Source organism: Trachemys scripta, chromosome 1 (assembly GCF_013100865.1).
Source record: "Trachemys scripta elegans isolate TJP31775 chromosome 1, CAS_Tse_1.0, whole genome shotgun sequence".
Taxonomy (NCBI): domain Eukaryota; kingdom Metazoa; phylum Chordata; order Testudines; family Emydidae; genus Trachemys; species Trachemys scripta.
Window position 1 is genome coordinate 309,747,626 of NC_048298.1, and position 17,907 is coordinate 309,765,532.

A 17,907-nucleotide genomic window follows, 5' to 3' on the forward strand; every position below is an offset into this window, starting at 1 on the left:
AGAGGGAGAGAATGTATGCTTTAATTACCTATTATTCCTCTTTGAAAGTTCTTTAACTCCCTCACAGATTGTCAGTCTGTACTCCATCACCTCCATGTCATTCTTCACAATAGGCGTTCAGGAGTTCTAGGAAGAAAAATCATGGGTTAGACAGAATTTTTCCCTCTCTCATCTATTTACTACTAAGAGATTTGGACTATGGAAACAGGGCTGCTAACCTATATACTTCAATTGAGAACATACCAGATGGACCAGGACTTGTCAATGAAATGACAGCACCTCTGACTGAGAGAGTGGGTTGCTTGAAACCAAACCAACAACAACAAAAACCCTCTCAGTTCTTTAAAACCCATTTAGCCATCCAAGCAGCTAAATTAGTTTCAATGCAGAAATTATTACAGGTTATAATCTAATTTATTAATGTATTTTCTCATCTTTAGATCATCAGTAAGGTCCATTAAGTAAAAGTATTAATTTGCATGTACTAGCATCTTTTATCTGAGGCTATCAAATTGCTTTACAAAGACTAACTAATCCTCAGAATAGGCATCTGAGAGAAGTAAATTATTATCACTATTTTACAGACAGGAAAACTGATGAAAAGAAAGGTTATATGACTTACTCCAGGGGTCAGTAACCTACGGCACACGTGCCAAAGGTGGCATGCGAGCCAATTTTTGATGGCATGCGGCGGCGGGCTGAGCAGCTCAGTCCACCACCGCTCTGGGGTTCCGGTTGCTGCCCTGTTGCCAGCCAGGGTCCCGGCCAGCCCCACTCAGTGCCCGCTGCCGGCCTGGGGATCCTCAGGGAACCCCAGGCTGGCAGCAGGCGCTGAGTGGGGCCAGCGGCTGAGATCCCGGCTGGCAGGAGCCGGCGGCTGGAACCCCAGAGTGGAGGCAGGCTGAGCCGCTGAGCCCACTGCTGTCCTGGGGTTCCATTCACTCAGCCGGCTGCGGGCTGAGCGGGGCCAGTGTGGGGCTGAGCGGCTGAGTCTGCTGTCAGTCTGGGGTGCCGGCAGCACTCAGCGGGGTGCTGGCAGCACTCAGCCTGCTGCTGGTCTGGGGTTCCGGCTGCTGGCCCCGTTCAGCCTCCTGCCGGCCTGGGTGAGCAGAACCCCAGGCTGGTAGCGGGTTGAGGGTGGTCGGTGGCCAGGATCCCCGCTGGCAGAAGCTGGCGGATGGAACCCCAGACCAGCAGCAGCTGAGCAGGGCCTGGAATCCTTGTCTGGGGTTCCAGCCACCAGCCCCACTCAGTTTGCTGCCGGTCTGAGGTCCAGGCCGCTGGCACCACGCAGCCCGCTGCCGGTCTGGAGTTCCATTCATCCAGACCGGCAGCGGGCTGAGTGGGGATGGTGGCCAGGACCCCAGACCGGCAGCGGGCCGAGCCGCTCAGCCCGCTGCAGGTCTGGGGTTCCGTCCGCCAGCTCCTGCCAGCCGGGATCCCGGCCGCCGGCCCCCCTCAGCCCGCTATCAGCCTGGGGTTCTGCTCACTCAGGCTGGCAGGAGGCTGAGCGGGGCCAGTGGCTGGGACCCTGACTGGCAAGGAGCCGGCAGCCGGAACCCCAGACCGGCAGCAGGCGAAGTGCTGCTGGCACCCAGACTGGCAGCGGACTGAGCCTCTCAGCCCTCCGCCGGCCCCGCTCAGCCCGCCACCAGCTCGCTCAGCCCGCTGCCGGCTGAGTGAATGGAACCCCAGACCAGTAGCGTGCTGAGCAGGGCCAGCGGCTGGACCCCAGACCGGTAGCGGGCTGAGCGGGGCTGATGGCTGGAACCCCAGACAAGGATCCCAGGCAAGGATCACACTAATTGATAAGATCTGCATTTTAATTGTATTTTAAATGAAGCTTCTTAAATATTTTAAAAACCTTATTTACTTTAAATACAACAATAGTTTATTTATATAATATAGACAGAGAGAGAGACCTTCTACAAACGTTAAAATGCATTACTGTCACGCAAAACCTGAAATTACAGTGAACTTGGCACACCACTTCTGAAAGGTTGCCGACCCCTGACTTACTCAATTCACACAGCGAGTTTGCAGTGTACCTGGAAGTAAAACCCACAAGTACAGACTCACAGTCCCTGTTCTAGCTCCTGTGCACACTTAACTTTTCATATTTAAATATTTTTCAATTCCATTTCTCTTCCCAATAAACTTCCCCCATTCAGTTCAGAAAAATAAACATTAGAAGAGAAACAATAAATACTCATAAATGTTGTGTATTCTTGTGACAACACACCAAAGACCTTGCACTCACTTAGAGTTAATGGCAAAACTCCCACTGATTTCACTGAGTTGAGGTCTGGATCTTTAATTTCACTCAGAATTGTAATCAGCCAATCAAATCTTCCAATTTCAGCCTATCCTGTACAGTGTTAAGCTACTTTGAAATGGGTAAAGGAACAGTTTCATGGCTGTTGTAAACCCGTTTATGTCAACAGAGTTAAACAAGGTATTAATCTGACAATTTTTTGAAAAAGTAGGAACTTTTGTTTATAACACACTCTGTCGCTAGCTGGATCTCTAACTTTCAAGTGTGATATTTCTTTACAGACTAAATATCCTCCAAGTATATATTACAAAATATTCACTTATAGACCCATTGTGGATATGTGTGCTAACAGCCCTAAAGATTATACAAAGCCAGCATACAAACAGCTGCTGCCAGAGGCTATTCATGGAAAGATTTGGAAAGATGACCGCAGTGGCTGGTACAAGCGTGTGGAGAATAATGGTTGGAGACTTCTTTCAATCAGAGTAAGCAAAGAATAGCATTTACATTTTTTCTTTAAAATGTTAACTTCTTTTTCTTACATAACCTACACATTATGGAGATTTAATTTCACTCACTATATGGATCACTTCATAATGTGTGGGATCTTTATTTGAAATAATTACCTATGGTAATAGTCACTCCTTGTGAGATGTTATAATAATATCACGATCATTTATTTATAAAATGTTCCTCATCACCAGGTCACTGAACAACATAATAAATAGAATATGATTAAATTACCATAAGTACCGTACTATAAGATCTTGTGCTGAATATGAAATAGACCTGTTTATTAAGTACAATATAATACTTAAATATTAAAATACAATTTCATACTTCTCCATATTAAGGTATAATTTTGTTTGGATTAAAAATACAATAATACAATGCATAGCTTGAAATATAAAACATATTGAAATTATGTTATGTTAAAATTAAGCCATTTATGTTCTGTTAAATTATTTTGGAAATAATTGGTAATATTTTTAAAGGTGAAAGGTTTGTACAAACATAACACAGAGTAATTACAGAATTTAATTAGTTATTCAGAGAATTATTTGGACCCCAAGAATGACTATGAACAGTATAACTTCATTTCAAGTATCAATCATCAGATGATTTAGGGCTGGATTACTTGGTATCTGAAGGTTTGTGGAGTTAAAGGCAGATCTAAGCCATCTTTCGCTCTTCTCTGTCCTGAGTCTGAGCTGGCAAGTTAGAGCAACCACAGGGCTGCACTAATGAACAGAATTCTTTTTCAGATATGATACACAGCATTACAACATTTAAATAATTTCTAATACACTGCATAGTGACATGAATCATTCGATGTGACACCATCAGACGTCTTCTCTAATCCTATTATTCTAACATACTCCACTTCTCCCCTCCCTTAGCTCATTCTGTCCAGCCGCCTCTTCCAAGCAGGCATTTTGATGGGGTTGTTGAAGACAGTGTACCAGTCTCCTCATTTCTGTCTGTTCCTCCTTTTTTATTTACCAATCACTTTTCCCACTTTCTAAGTGCCTGAACCCATATAACATTAGACCAGTAGGTCTTAAGCATGGTGGACTGAGGGTCTGACCGTCAGAGGGGTGAAATATTGGAACAGCCTTCCGAGAGAAACGGTGGGGGCGAAGGACCTGTCTGGTTTTAAGATTAAGCTAGATAAGTTTATGGAGGGAATGGTTTAATGGGATAACATGATTTTAGTCAAAGGAACAGCGTGCTATGGCAGGTAAATAGTATAATGGCTAATGAGGGTCAGGCTGGAGAATCTTGCCTACGTGCTCGGGGTTTTACTGATCGCCATATTTGGGGTTGGGAAGGAATTTTCCTCCAGGGTAGATTGGCAGAGGCCCTGGAGGTTTTTCGCCTTCTTCCGCAGCATGGGGCAGGGATTGCTAGCAGGAGGATTCTCTGCTAATTGAAGTCTCTAAGCCACAGGATTTGGGGACTTCAACAGCAGAGTCAAGGGAAAGTGTAGGGACGGCTTTGTGGCCTGCATCATGTGGGAGGTCAGACCAGATGATCATAATGGTCCCTTCTGACCTTAAAGTCTATGAGTCTATGAGGGTATGCCATCCAATTTACTTCAACCCTTCACCCACATCCTGTCCCTCTTCAGGGACCACTCTCGCAAGATTGCCCTTCAGTGGGAGGTTCAATCTCTGCTTCAGACAGGGGCCACAGAGGAAGTACTATTGGGCCTCAGAGTACAAGGCTTTTATTCCCATTATTTCCTGATCCCCAAGTCAAAGGAGGCCTCAGGCCCATCTTAGATGTAAGAGAGTTGAACAAATTGCTGAAAAAAATAAAATTCCGCCTGGTTACCCTACTGACAATTATCCTTTCCCTGGAATAAGGAGACTGGTTTGACGCCCTTGACTTGATGGATACTTACTTCCATATCACAATATGTCCCAACCATAGAAAGTTTCTCAGGTTTGTGGTGAATGGTTGACACTATCAGTTCTGAGTATGTCTGTTCCGCCTGGCAGCTGCTCCTCAGGTATTCACAAAGTGCATGACAATGGTAGTAGCTCATCTTCAGAAATCAGATGTCCATGTGTTCTCATACCTGGATGATTGGTTGATCAGGGTCAATCAGAATCTCAGGTCCTCTCCAGCATATTCATTGCTCTATCCATATTCAATGCTCTGGAGCTCTTAAGGAGTAGAGAAAAAATCAATGCTGAGGCCTATACAGACAATAGAATTTATTGGAGCAGTCCTCGACTCTACAAATCAGGTTTGAAACCATTCAGAACCTAGTACTTCAAATGAAAGCTTACCCGCTCACAACAGCATGCAAGTACCTCAACCTGTTAGGTCACATGGCAGCATATATCTAGGTAGTGCAATACACCAGACTGCGACTCAGGATACTACAGACATAGCTGGCATCAGTATTTGCCCCGAATCGTCACCACTTGGACAAGATGGTTCAAGTGCCAGAGCTAGTCTTGTTGTCTCTGGATTGGTGGACAGACCCTCTAAAAGTTTGTGTGGGCATTCCCTTCCTTCCAACACTGCCAACACTCACTCTAGTCATGGACGCATCATTTCTAGGTTTGGGAGCTCATATTGGATCCCTGAAGACTCAAGGACTCTGGTCACCTCCGGACCTAGAGGCTCACATAAATGTCAGGGAGTTACAAGCAGTACATTTAGCCTGCTCAACCTTCCTCTCCTACATGGGGGGAGGGGGAAATCTGTGGAATATGACAGACAACTCAGTGATTATATTTTATATAAACAATCAAGGAGGGGCATGGTCAACCCAGCTCTGCCAGGAGGCAGTTCGCCTCTGGGACTTCTATATAACCCACTCAATTCACCTCAAAACTGTTTCCCTTCCAGGGAAGCAAACACACTGGTAGATCAGCTGAGCGATCCTTCACCCCAATCAACACGAGTGGAATTGACATGTGCAGTTGCTTAAAGAAGAAACAGTTACATACCTTTCTATAACAGCTCTTTGAGATGTGTGACACATGTCTATTCCATGACCCATCCGCCTTCCCCTCTATATCAGAGTACATCCAGTATGAAGGAACTGAGGGAGGTCAGGAGCCACTCCACCCTCTTACATCAGCGTGCAGTTGTGCACAGCAACAGGAGGGCACTTGAGCCACCTCAATGGGTATTGCTGAGGGGGAAAATCTCTGACATTTGTGCACGAGGTGTGCACACACCTATAGTGGAAAGGATATATGCAACACATCTTGAAGAACAACAGTTACAGAAATGTAGGTAACCCTTTCCTTCCATAATAATAAGACTTTGCATATACATAGTGACACCTTTCATCCAAAGATCTCCAAATACTTTACAAAGGTGGGAAAAAGTTACTATCTCTATTTTACAAATGAGGAAACTGAGGGTCAAAGAAGTTAAGTGACTTGTATAGGTCACGGAGAGTCAGTGGCAGTGTAGGGAATAGGAATCAGACTTCTGACTCATGTTCTCTTATTCTAGGCATAAAATCATGCTTCTTACTTTCTCCCTCTTCCCTATTACATCTATCCTTATGCCTATTCCTTTAATCCTGTCTAGTGGTAGCCTCTGAATAACAGTTCTGGAGCTTCTCTGAGAAACCTAATCTGTGTTTGGCCATTATTTGTGTGATTATTATATAACTTCTCAGTATGTTATCCATGAGATTTTTCTCTCCACTATATTAAACAGCTTATCAGCTATTAAAGAATCAGTATTCTTTTTATGCAGAAATTTACCAAGGCAAGGAGCAATTACCATTGAATTAATGTTTGCAAGAGAAAATATACTCCTTGCATGTTTAGCCTTAAGCAACAGAGGGTCCTGTGGCACCTTTAAGACTAACAGAAGTATTGGGAGCATAAGCTTTCGTGGGTAAAAACCTCACTTCAGATGTATCTGAAGAAGTGAGGTTCTTACCCACGAAAGCTTATGCTCCCAATACTTCTGTTAGTCTTAAAGGTGCTACAGGACCCTCTGTTGCTTTTTACAGATTCAGACTAACACGGCTACCCCCCTGATACATGTTTAGCCTTGTGTCTTTCAAGTTACTGATAAGATAATGTATCTTATGCTGAACAGATAAGCAAAACAGGCAAGTGGTAAATCTTTAATTATTCTCAATGTAAAGGACCAATCATGGGGTTTATAACTGAGAAGACATGCCCAGGGGTGTAGTGGGGAAGAAAATCAGTAATGGTGTTTTTGTGAAACTAGTCCAAACAATACATCACATTTGCCAGTAGTTTTGGAGAACCATAGATCCCTTAACTGATGAGGACAACACAAAGGAAAAGGAATTCCATTACTCTAAGTTGAAGAGGAAACAAGACATTGACCGGAGAAGAAAAAGGAGAAAAATTGAATGGATGACAAAAATGTGAGTTGATGCAATTTTCAGACTGGTCATGGGTCTTTTCAGAAATCATTAGCTTTCATGGATAAATTATCTTAAAACGCCATGTAACTGTGTTATAAGTAATGAAGTTGTATATCACTACCAAGTCCTGTTGAACTTCCAGATGGAGCTAGTTCCATTTGGGGCAGCAGGATATTGCCTCTTCTATATCTGAGACTGGATAGCTCCTGCAGGAGCTATTATTTTATTGGTTAGATCCCTCTGCAGCTATGCACTGGCGGCTGTGGAGGCAACACAGAAGGAGGTGATGTGACATTGGGCTGTACTATCTGCCATGTGGATTTCCACATAAATATCTGGAAGCATAGAGAAAGACAGCATCACAGAGGGTGATAGTTCTTCCCAAGTTCTATTCAGAAAAGAGGAACTCCACATATAGGCAGCTTCCTCTTCTGCTTGGAGATCACTGCCCCCATCATCTCTAGAATATAGAACCTCCTGCTCCCAGGAATTTTGATCTTGTTTCCCAGAGAAGATCACCCATAGCTGGAATGGCTGTATAAGCCACCGGGAACAAGTTGAGAACAAGTTCAGAAACATAACACCTTCATTCCAAGACACCAACCTATACACACAAACAATAGTCATTGAATCACTGAGTGCAAGCAGGTTCACCATCTGTGACAAAGACAACTGCTGTTGCTATATGGTAGATTTGTATGGAATACCATGGAGCATTCCTAACTGAGATTGCCAATAGTTCATTTAATAAGAGAAATCTACCATGCAGCCTAAGAAGGGTCTAACCAGAACCAAAAAAACATTGCTCGACACTCAAGACCTTGCAGCTATGGCCAGTGTCTAGCCTCCTTGTTCTAAGCAAACTAATTAAGAAACTAGCAAAAAACATTCTCCAGTGGCTCCTATCAGTTGCCGGAATCCCGGATCCATCTGAGTCAGGCTTCAGACCAGGCCACAGTACAGACACATCACTTGTTGCTCTGTTAATGACATTCTTTGGTCCATAGATAAGGAAAGAACATCAATGCTCATCCTGTTGGACCTGTCTGACATTTGTTACTGCTGATCACTAAACTCTCTAGTCCAGCCTCCAAGAACTTGCAGGGTTGGAAGGTCACACCCTGAAATAACTCAGGTCCTTCCTTTTAGACCAAACCAATAGCTACTTATGGGCAATTGTTTATCCACCTCCAAGGTCCTGACCAGTGGAATCCCACAGAATCTTCTCCCTATATTATTTAACATCTATATTAAACCATGTTAAGTAGGTAGGAAGGCAGATAGAGCAATCATCTCTAATGCTAGCACAATGGAAGAAAAATTGTGGCTCCCAGTACAAAACAGTTATATTTTTATAACCCCTGCTTGAGTAGGCCAAATTTTATAGTCTGTTTTCTGAAGAAAGAAAACAAATTATTCCTTGGAATTAACCATTGTTTCAGGATCAGGTGGACATGTATAAAAAATACACAACTGCAATCCCAAGTGCCTCCGTCACCAAACAGGCATACCACTGGGTGTCATTTAACTGGACATTCATTTTATTTTAAAGATTACTTCAAAATTAATGTATTAGAAAAAATATAGCATGCAGAGGTATGAGTTTTATATAGTAACATATTCACAGATTCTAAGGGTCAGAGAAATCTCTAGGATCAGTTCCACTAGCCTGACTTCCTGCATTACATAGGCTATAGAATTCATGCAAGCCCTTATTTGTTTTTTCGAGAGGGATAACAGTATTGTGCTGCACATCATCAGTTTCAAACACATCGGCTTAATACGGATTCATCAGAATTAAGCTCACATATGTCTATATTATAATGCAGTACCCACCTCATCACATCTAACATAATGCTACTCTCACTTTGAGGAGGAGAACACGACTCCACTTTCGCCAGAGTTTCAGCAGTACAACACAACAAGCTGCTGTAATGGAAATGTTAAAGTTCCTCTTACCCCAGCCAAAGAAACAAGATAATAAGTTGATCCCAAATTACAGTCTATGAAGCAGATGATTATTTCTGGGTGTCATTGGGTCACCATAATGAGCATTTTAAAAATAATGGGCTAAATCTGTCATTCCTTACTCAGGCAAAACTTTCCTTGGAGAGACCAGGTGTGGGAGGTAATATCTTTTATTGGACCAACTTCTGTTGGTCAGAGAGACAAGCTTTTGAGCTTACACAGAGCTCTTCTTCAGGTCTATTGAAGTCAATGGGAATTTGCTTGGCACTAGAAAAGTTTCAGAAAAGGGCAACTAAAATGATTAAGGGTTTGGAACAGGTCCCATATGAGGAGAGATTAAAGAGGCTAGGACTCTTCAGCTTGGAAAAGAGGAGACTACGGGGGAATATGAAAGAGGTATATAAAATCATGAGTGATGTGGAGAAAGTGGATAAGGAAAAGTTATTTACTTATTCCCATAATACAAGAACTAAGGGTCATCAAATGAAATTAATAGACAGCAGGTTTAAAACAAATAAAAGGAAGTTCTTCATGCAGCGCACAGTCAACTTGTGGAACTCCTTACCCGAGGAGGTTGTGAAGGCTAGGACTATAACAGAGTTTAAAAGAGAACTGGATAAATTCATGGTGGTTAAGTCCATTAATGGCTATTAGCCAGGATGGGTAAGGAATGGTGTCCCTAGCCTCTGTCTGTCAGAGGATGGAGATGGATGGCAGGAGAGAGATCACTTGATCATTGCCTGTTAGGTTCACTCCCTCTGGAGCACCTGGCATTGGCCACTGTTGGTAGACAGCACACTGGGCTAGATGGTCTGACCCGGTACAGCCTTTCTTATGCCAGAGAAAGGAATAGGCCTTCAGCAGTGGTTCCCAAACCGGGGTTCATGAAATGTTACAGGGGTTCTCGGGAAAAATTCCCTCATGGCGGACAGAGCTGTTCCTAGGGACCCTGAGCAGCACAGCGCCAGCAGCTTCCAGAGCTAAGCAGATTTGCAAGCATACCTGTCACACAGAGGAGATTTAAACTTCAAGACTCCTATAAGAAATGGAACGGGAGGTGGATATTTTTAGCTGTTTTTAAAATTAAATAGGCAGCTAGTATTGTTTTTAAAATTATGATGAAGAACAAGTTTAAGCTTTGTTGTAACGTGCATTGTTTGTAGGGTGACCAGATGTCCCGATTTTATAGGAACAGTCCCAATTTTTGAGTCTTTTTCTTATATAGGCTCCTATTACCCTCCACCCCGTCACGATTTTTCACATTTGCTGTCTGGCCACCCTAATTGTTTGCCTGGACTGCTCAAGATCTGAATGCTTGTGTAGGAGGAACTCTTTGAGTTGGCTTTTTAAATACCTTCATGCTGTTTCACATCTGATAATCCTTGATGAAACATAGGAGCCTTGGCTTATAACAGGCTTATTCAAAGTGATATAAGCTACGAAAGTGAGATTTTGGAAGTGTGTTAGAATAATAGAATCATAGAATATCAGGGTTGGAAGGGACCTCAGGAGGTCATCTAGTCCAACCCCCTGCTCAAAGCAGGACCAATCCCCAACTAAATCATCCCAGCCAGGGCTTTGTCAAGCCTGACCTTAAAAACCTCTAAGGAAGGAGATTCCACTACCTCCCTAGGTAACCCATTCCAGTGCTTCACCACCCTCCTAGTGAAAAAGTTTTTCCTAATATCCAACCTAAACCTCCCCCACTGCAACTTGAGACCATTACTCCTCGTTCTGTCATCTGGTACCACTGAGACAAGTCTAGATCCATCCTCTTTTGGAACCCCCTTTCAGGTAGTTGAAAGCAGCTATCAAATCCCCCCTCATTCTTCTCTTCTGCAGACTAAACAATCCCAGTTCCCTCAGCCTCTCCGCATAAATCATGTGCTCCATCCCCCTAATAATTTTTGTTGCCCTCCGCTGGACTCTTTCCAATTTTTCCACATCCTTCTTGTAGTGTGGGGCCCAAAACTGGACCCAGTACTCCAGATGAGGCCTCACCAACGTCGAATAGAGGGGAATGATCACGTCCCTCGATCTGCTGGCAATGCCCCTACTTATACAGCCCAATGCCCAACACTTATACAATGTTGCCATTTTCATAATGTAATAAAAATACTGTAATGATAAATAATAATTAATCGTGTGTAATAAGCATGTCATGAAAACAAATTTTGTATTTCCAAGATCACGGCTTTTATAATTTATACTCAGACAAAGGAGAAAATCCCTGGAAATATTCATTTCTCGGAGGGGGTTCGCGAGACTTGATATTTTAGTGAAAGGGGTTCATAGGTTGTTAAAATTTGGGAACCACGGGCCTACAGAGATAGAAGAAAGAAATACCACTCTATTTTGAAAATGGTTGAAGTTCAGCTTTTGTCCTGTTCTGACCTGATATATAATTCAAATGGCATCCTTATATGTAAAAGGCAGTGGACACACAATTGTTTTTGTAGTATAATTTTTAAAGTTACTTTCGTTTATGTAATATCATAACATTACTCACCACAAAGAGGTTGCAAATCATTTCGAAGTGTGATGCCCAAAGAATTTCAATAAGCCTAAAATAGTTGGATTGTTTGTGGTGTTTAACAATGTTTTCTTTAACAACAACAATCAGTTTTACCTTGTGATTTCTTTCTCCCTACATTACTGAGAGATGGGGCAGGCATGAAGAACGATGTATTCTTTTGAGAGGAAGAGGCAAATCGGCCCATGTGTGTTCTTGCAAGTATCCTCCTTCCTAAACAAAGGGGAATAATTTCCCAAAGACAAGAACTAAGAATATATAGTATAAATGGGACACTCAGGTTTTCATCTACTCATTTATTCTAGGCTACTACTAGATTATCCTTCTCATAGGCATAGTCCTGACATCATTAACGTACAGAGTCAAGACAGGTACTTTAACATTTTAGGGAAATATTTATAAAAGTAGCTTCTTCTAGGAGATAGGTCATTTTTTACCCTCTCATATGCCTGAAATGGTCACCTCTGGGAAGATCTCTGTTTCAGTTGTATATCCAGTGTACAAATTGTTGTGTATGGTGTGGTGGACTGTTTAAAAAACCCAGAAGTCACTCTATATGGTGGTGGAGAAGGTGATGCCTACATAACTGTTATATCATTTTGTAAAGTGCTTTGAGGATCACTTGGGATTAAAAAGTCTAATATATTTGATATTAAAATGATAAAAGAAAAAAATAGAATCTATATTTAAATTGTGTACACACATACTTGATTATCTTCCCCTCAGTATGTCACTATTAAATCAAAGTTAATAATGACTAAGGTTCATAATATTTCTATTCACAGACCGCCCATGTTATCCTTAGTTGGTTCTGCTAGACTAAGACAATATGTTGGGTTATAGTGCCCCTTACCGTCAGAAAATATAACTGTTCCAAGCAACCTGCAAAACAAATTCTTTTTTCACTATTAGGTATTATGCAGGAAGCTTGCGGGTCAAAACAGAGGACCCTACCACTGCAATCTTAATTCAGAGAAGTGCAGAAGGCATCGTCAATGCTGTTGAGAAAGGAGGAACAGACAATGTAATGGAATGGGAAGTGGATGAACTGTTGCAATGGACAAATGCACTTAACTTCGAAGAGTAAGTGTTTTTTTTGTTTGTTTTCTTTTCCCTCTGAAGGACTTTATTATTTATGATAGAGCCCTGATGAACCCCAGCTTCTCCCACTTTAAATCTTCTCCCTCCATTGTTCTGTACTGTGGCCTTGATCTTCTTGGAAATGTTTCAGCTTCCAAAAAGTTAACTTCCCAAAAGAATAAAATTGTGTTTAATTTCCAGGATTTTGTTAATTGTACCTTAAACTGAATGTGTATTTATTTAATGTGCTTAGATATATTAGCCAGTGGAAAGAAATCGCAACAAGCAACTCATCAGCTAACTACCAGGGTAAGTGGTGCCAACTATATTTGTGGTAAATGGCTTCAAACACAATTTTGCTCTCAAAAATTACTTTAAAAATTGCAGCTATGTTCCATGTTTATTGTGTCAATTATTTTTTCCATATCTACTATGCTTGGCTTCCAGGCAAAAATATTCGTTCTAATTCCCAATCATGCAAACTTGCCAAGAAATCAGTACATTTATCGGTATCATCAAGATCTAGTGATCTTTGTTATGAATATCAAAAGTGTAAGTTATTTTTAACCTAATATGTGGAAAGGAAAATGGAATGTAGAGTTACAGAAAATATGAATAGCCTTTTCAAAGTCAACCCCTTTTTATTAAACTCAACTGTAACCAATTATGATTTACACATTTGCTTCTACAATCTGATTTGTTAACATTTCTCCAAACATCAGTATTGCTCATCTTTGAGAAAATAAACAAGTTCTGGTCTCGCTAGTCTTTTAAAAATTGAATTTCTGCATCATCTTTATTAGTAATGCATGTGTCTTTTTACAATCAGGTTTTATATGCAGTAATTTAGTTTCTCTTTTTTACATGGTTTTTGCTCTGCTATTAGCAGGCCAGTAAACCTAAAATTAGACCTACCATATATGTTGGTTCACAGGCATATTATTTATTTGTATTATAGTAGTGCCTGGGATTCCCCAGTTGTGGATCAGGACCCCAATGTGCTAGGCACTGTACAAATATAGAACAAAAAAGACAGGCCCTGACCCAAAGACCTTACTATCCAAGTAAGGCCTGGTTTTAAATATGCAAGAGCTATGCTTTCCAAGTGTTCCAGTGTGGAAGATTCTTGTATAATTCATCTATCCATTTGAAAGACTCAAGGGGATACTCTACTATTTTAAACTAAAAATACACAAAACAGAATCTCTTGGGATGATGTAGTAAGATTTATTTTCATTTATTAATGTGGGTTATTGCTGATATATGACTCCATCACTAATGTATGTAATGCACGTGCACCCAGTATATTTTAAGACTAAATAAACCATATTCTTGGCTGTAGTTGTTAGATGGGAGCTGACAACCAGACAAAGGTGTGTGTGTGTATGTGTGTTCTGTATGGGCTTAGGTATTCTACTGTGTGTGGTACTTGGACTATATCCATAGTTAACACTTCCAGTACTAGGAGGAGCCCTGAACCCCTCCCCCAACCTGCCCGGAGGAGCCCAGGCCAGCTACAGCCGCGCTTCGCCTCCCCAGACCCTAAGCCGCCCCCGCAGGAAAATTCAAAAGCTCGTCTCTCTTCTGGAAGAATCTGAGCTTTTGATATGTGCCATGCAGGTTCCAGGGCAGCTTAGGAGGTGGTATCTGCTACTCAGCTTCCTGGGTTCATCAGTAATCTCCCTGGAGTCCAGGGAGATTTTAATGTAATTTGATGAACCCAGGAAGCTGAGTAACGCATACTGTCTCCTCAGCTGCCCTGGAACCTGCATGGGGCATGATAAGCAAAAATTTCCCCTACCAAACCCACAACTGGCATCCAGCAGCAGTGGCTGTGCCACGGGAGGCCTAATATAGCCGCCACCAATGGGCAAACACCTTACAGAAGTTTAAATAATACTTCAACCGAACTTGTAATCTCATCAAAAAAAGATATCAAGATAGTTGATACTATGTTGATTTGCATTAATTACATTACCTTCCTTTAGCTGACTGTTAATTGAGTCTGGTATCAGACTGGCAGGCCTATAATTACCCTTTTCAAAAATTGGCACAACCTGAGCTTTCTTCCAGTCTTCTTGAACTTCCCCAGTGCTCCAAAATTTAGTGAAAATAGGCATTAATGGTGCAGCAAGCACCTCGGCCAGCTCCTTTAAAACTCTTTGATGCAAGTTATCTGGACCTGCTGATATAAAAATATCTAACTTCTGTTTAACATTTTCCAGTGATACTAGTAGAATGGAAAGAGTTTTATTATTAACAGATGAACAGAAATATTTATTGAACATCTCTGCCTTTTCTAAATTATTATTGATAATTCTACCATTTCAATCTAGTACTGGACAAGTACCATTGTCAATATTCTTTTTGTTCCTAATATTTTTAAAATTCCTTATTGTCCTTATTTCTGCTGCCCATGGAATTCTCCTTGTGTCCCTTGGCTTCCCTTATCAATTTTCTACAATTCCTAACTTCTGATTTATATTCATTACTATCAACTTTCCCTTTCTTCCATTTGTTGTATGTTATTTTCTATACCTGTCTTCACTTCCCTTCTAAACCAGGCTGTTTTTTAACCAGAACAGCCTTCTTCCTCAGTTGCGGGATTGTGGCTTTAGGGGCATCTAGTAAGGTGTTCTTAAATAATTCCCAAGTATCATTCACATTTTTCTATTTAAATTCTTCCTCTCTGCTAATAGCTCCTAATTGTTTTCAGCTTTGTGAAATTGGCCCTATTAAAGCACCAGGTATATATATTACTGGTCTGGATTTTATTCAGCTTGCACAATATAAATGTGATCAAGTCATAATCACTTGTACCTAAGCTACATTAACATTTAGTTTGGTAATCAGTTCCTCTTTATCTGTTAGGACAAAGTCTAATATAGAATCCTCCAGTGATGGCTGCAACACTTTCCGAGTTAGGAAATTGTCATCTATAACGTTTAGAAATTACAAGGACATTTTAGTACTGGCAGCATTATCTAGCCATTAGTAAAGAGAGATTGGATAGTGCAATGGAATGTATAAAAAAATTGATTTTTCCACCGATTCTGGAAGAGGTCAGGGTTGTGGGGTTTTTTTAATGTAATTTACTAAAATTGATGACTAATATTAAAATGATTGTACGACGCAAATAAAAAGCCTTGAGTATTTTTAATTAACAGTAATGCTGTCATCAGAGAAAACAATGTAAAAATATCTCCCTTATGCTACCACTGCTCCAGTGACAGAAACACAGTTGCTGAAGCAGTAGGGAATCCAAAGTTAAATTGATATAAACCAGTTATAAACTGATTTGTGCCCTCACAGGTGTTTCAATTGATTTAACAAAATTGATTTAAAAACAATTTTAGTTAAATCTGTGAAACTGTTGTGTATAGACAAAGCCTTAGTTAAGTCAGGCAAGAACCACTCTTCTGTTTATTGGCCATCTTGACAAAGCAGCTCACAATGACGCTCTATTTAGACATTATGCAGTGAACTGGGCTGTATTAATATGCACCATCTCATAGAAGATTGGAGCGTGGTGGGACAAGTCAAAAGAAGGCCAAGATACAAATAAAGGGCCAAATTCTGCTCTCATTTGCACTGTGTAAATCCAGAATAACTCTGTTGAGTTCTATAGATTTACTAATGAGTTACTCCACTGGGAAAAGCAACAAAGAGTCCTGTGGCACCTTATAGAATAACAAATGTATTGGAGCATAAGCTTTCGTGGGTGAATACCCACTTCGTCAGACGCATGACGCTTTTCCACTGGGAAAGTAGAATTTGGCCCACAGTTTATTCTTGTGGGGGAGAAAAGGGGAATATCTTTCATTGTTGGAAAATTAGACTGTATTTGCATTTGATTTTTTAACAATGGTATAGAATAAAAAAAGAAAAATAAAGCACTGCTAGCAAGGTATGTTTCCTAAAGTTGTTTTTGTTCATCCTAATTGCCTCCATCTCGCTAACACAAACAGAACTTTTTAAGCAGGGTTATTCAAGTGTGCTGAGTTTCTGAGTTTAATCTTTGTTATTTTAAAACAGCATTATATGTTTTGTTTTGTTTTAAAGTTACATGTATGAATATTGTAAAAAGAAAAGAACTATGATAGGTCAAAGTGTAACTGTGGGACAGTTAGTTTAAATAATATCTATATTACCTCTCAGATTTTTCTGACCTATATTTCAATTTTTTTTTTTTAGGTTTCCAGTTTATTGTATCACAACATGATCCATGTGAATTCTCACAGCTATCCCATGGAAACATCCAGGAAACACCAATCCCTAATCCATTACCTTTAAATGAAACAGACTTCAAGTCAGGGACATCTAGAACACCATTAAACTCACCTTGTAATCTCCCAATGGATAACAATTCTGAATGATAATTTTGCTCCTATTCATTAGAATACTATTTTGCTCTACTTCAATTTGATATGAAATGGAGCTATAGCTTCAGCAGTTAGAGCTGATTAAACAAGAAATCTGCATGTAAAACACAAACGTGCTGCATGATTCTCTCCTCTATAAAAACAAATTACAACAGTATCCAAAATTGGTTTGAATCAGTCATAATGTGCTAATAATAACCTCCCCTATTTTTCTCCCTCTTCTAGAACACCTACATTCTATACAATAAAATTATGCCAAATGCTTCAGCAAATATTATAGTGATCTGTTCTTTCTATAGATTTTTTTTTCAGCCTCTAATATAAAGTGGATGCTTACAACTGATACTTATCACTTCCAGGACTTTTAAGCTTCAAAATGTTTTGAAAACACTTATGAGTCCATTAAGCCTTGAAGTATCTCTGTGAGGTAGCTATGGATTACCCCCCATTTTAGCAGTGAAGAGACTGAAGGTTAAGTGACTTGCCCAATGCCATCTTCTTGCTTCTATTTGACACACACTGTTACAGAGTTCTAAAACCCAGCAGATCCTACACAGTATCACAATTGTATCAATGGAATTTGCTGCTATGAAGGCAGAGCAGCTACTGAATAGTTACGTTTCAGAGCAAGGCTGAATGGAAAATGTTAACCTTGGTCTGAAACTACCTGAAAATGGGGGTTGGCTGGGAGGGGTCTCTTTTTTGTTTTGAACTAGAGCACCATCATTTCATGTTTCTTAGTAGTGGGTCTACAGTACAAAAACCCCTCTAAAACAAACTAATGGGA

At 40.7% G+C, this 17,907-nt stretch overlaps 1 protein-coding gene across 2 annotated transcripts in view; it reads left to right on the forward strand.

Moving 5' to 3' along the window:
- Positions 1-17,474, forward strand: part of C1H11orf65 (chromosome 1 C11orf65 homolog) — a 30,985-nt gene extending 13,511 nt beyond the window's left edge. For both annotated transcript variants that reach the window (XM_034759525.1, XM_034759518.1), the window contains 5 exons: positions 2,557-2,760; positions 7,024-7,157; positions 12,571-12,741; positions 12,992-13,047; positions 16,933-17,474. In XM_034759525.1, coding sequence (XP_034615416.1) covers positions 2,557-2,760; positions 7,024-7,157; positions 12,571-12,741; positions 12,992-13,047; positions 16,933-17,114 — 747 coding nt within the window. In that variant the 3' untranslated portion in view covers positions 17,115-17,474. The remainder of the gene's footprint in view (positions 1-2,556; positions 2,761-7,023; positions 7,158-12,570; positions 12,742-12,991; positions 13,048-16,932) is intronic.
- The last annotated feature ends 433 nt before the right edge of the window (positions 17,475-17,907 follow it).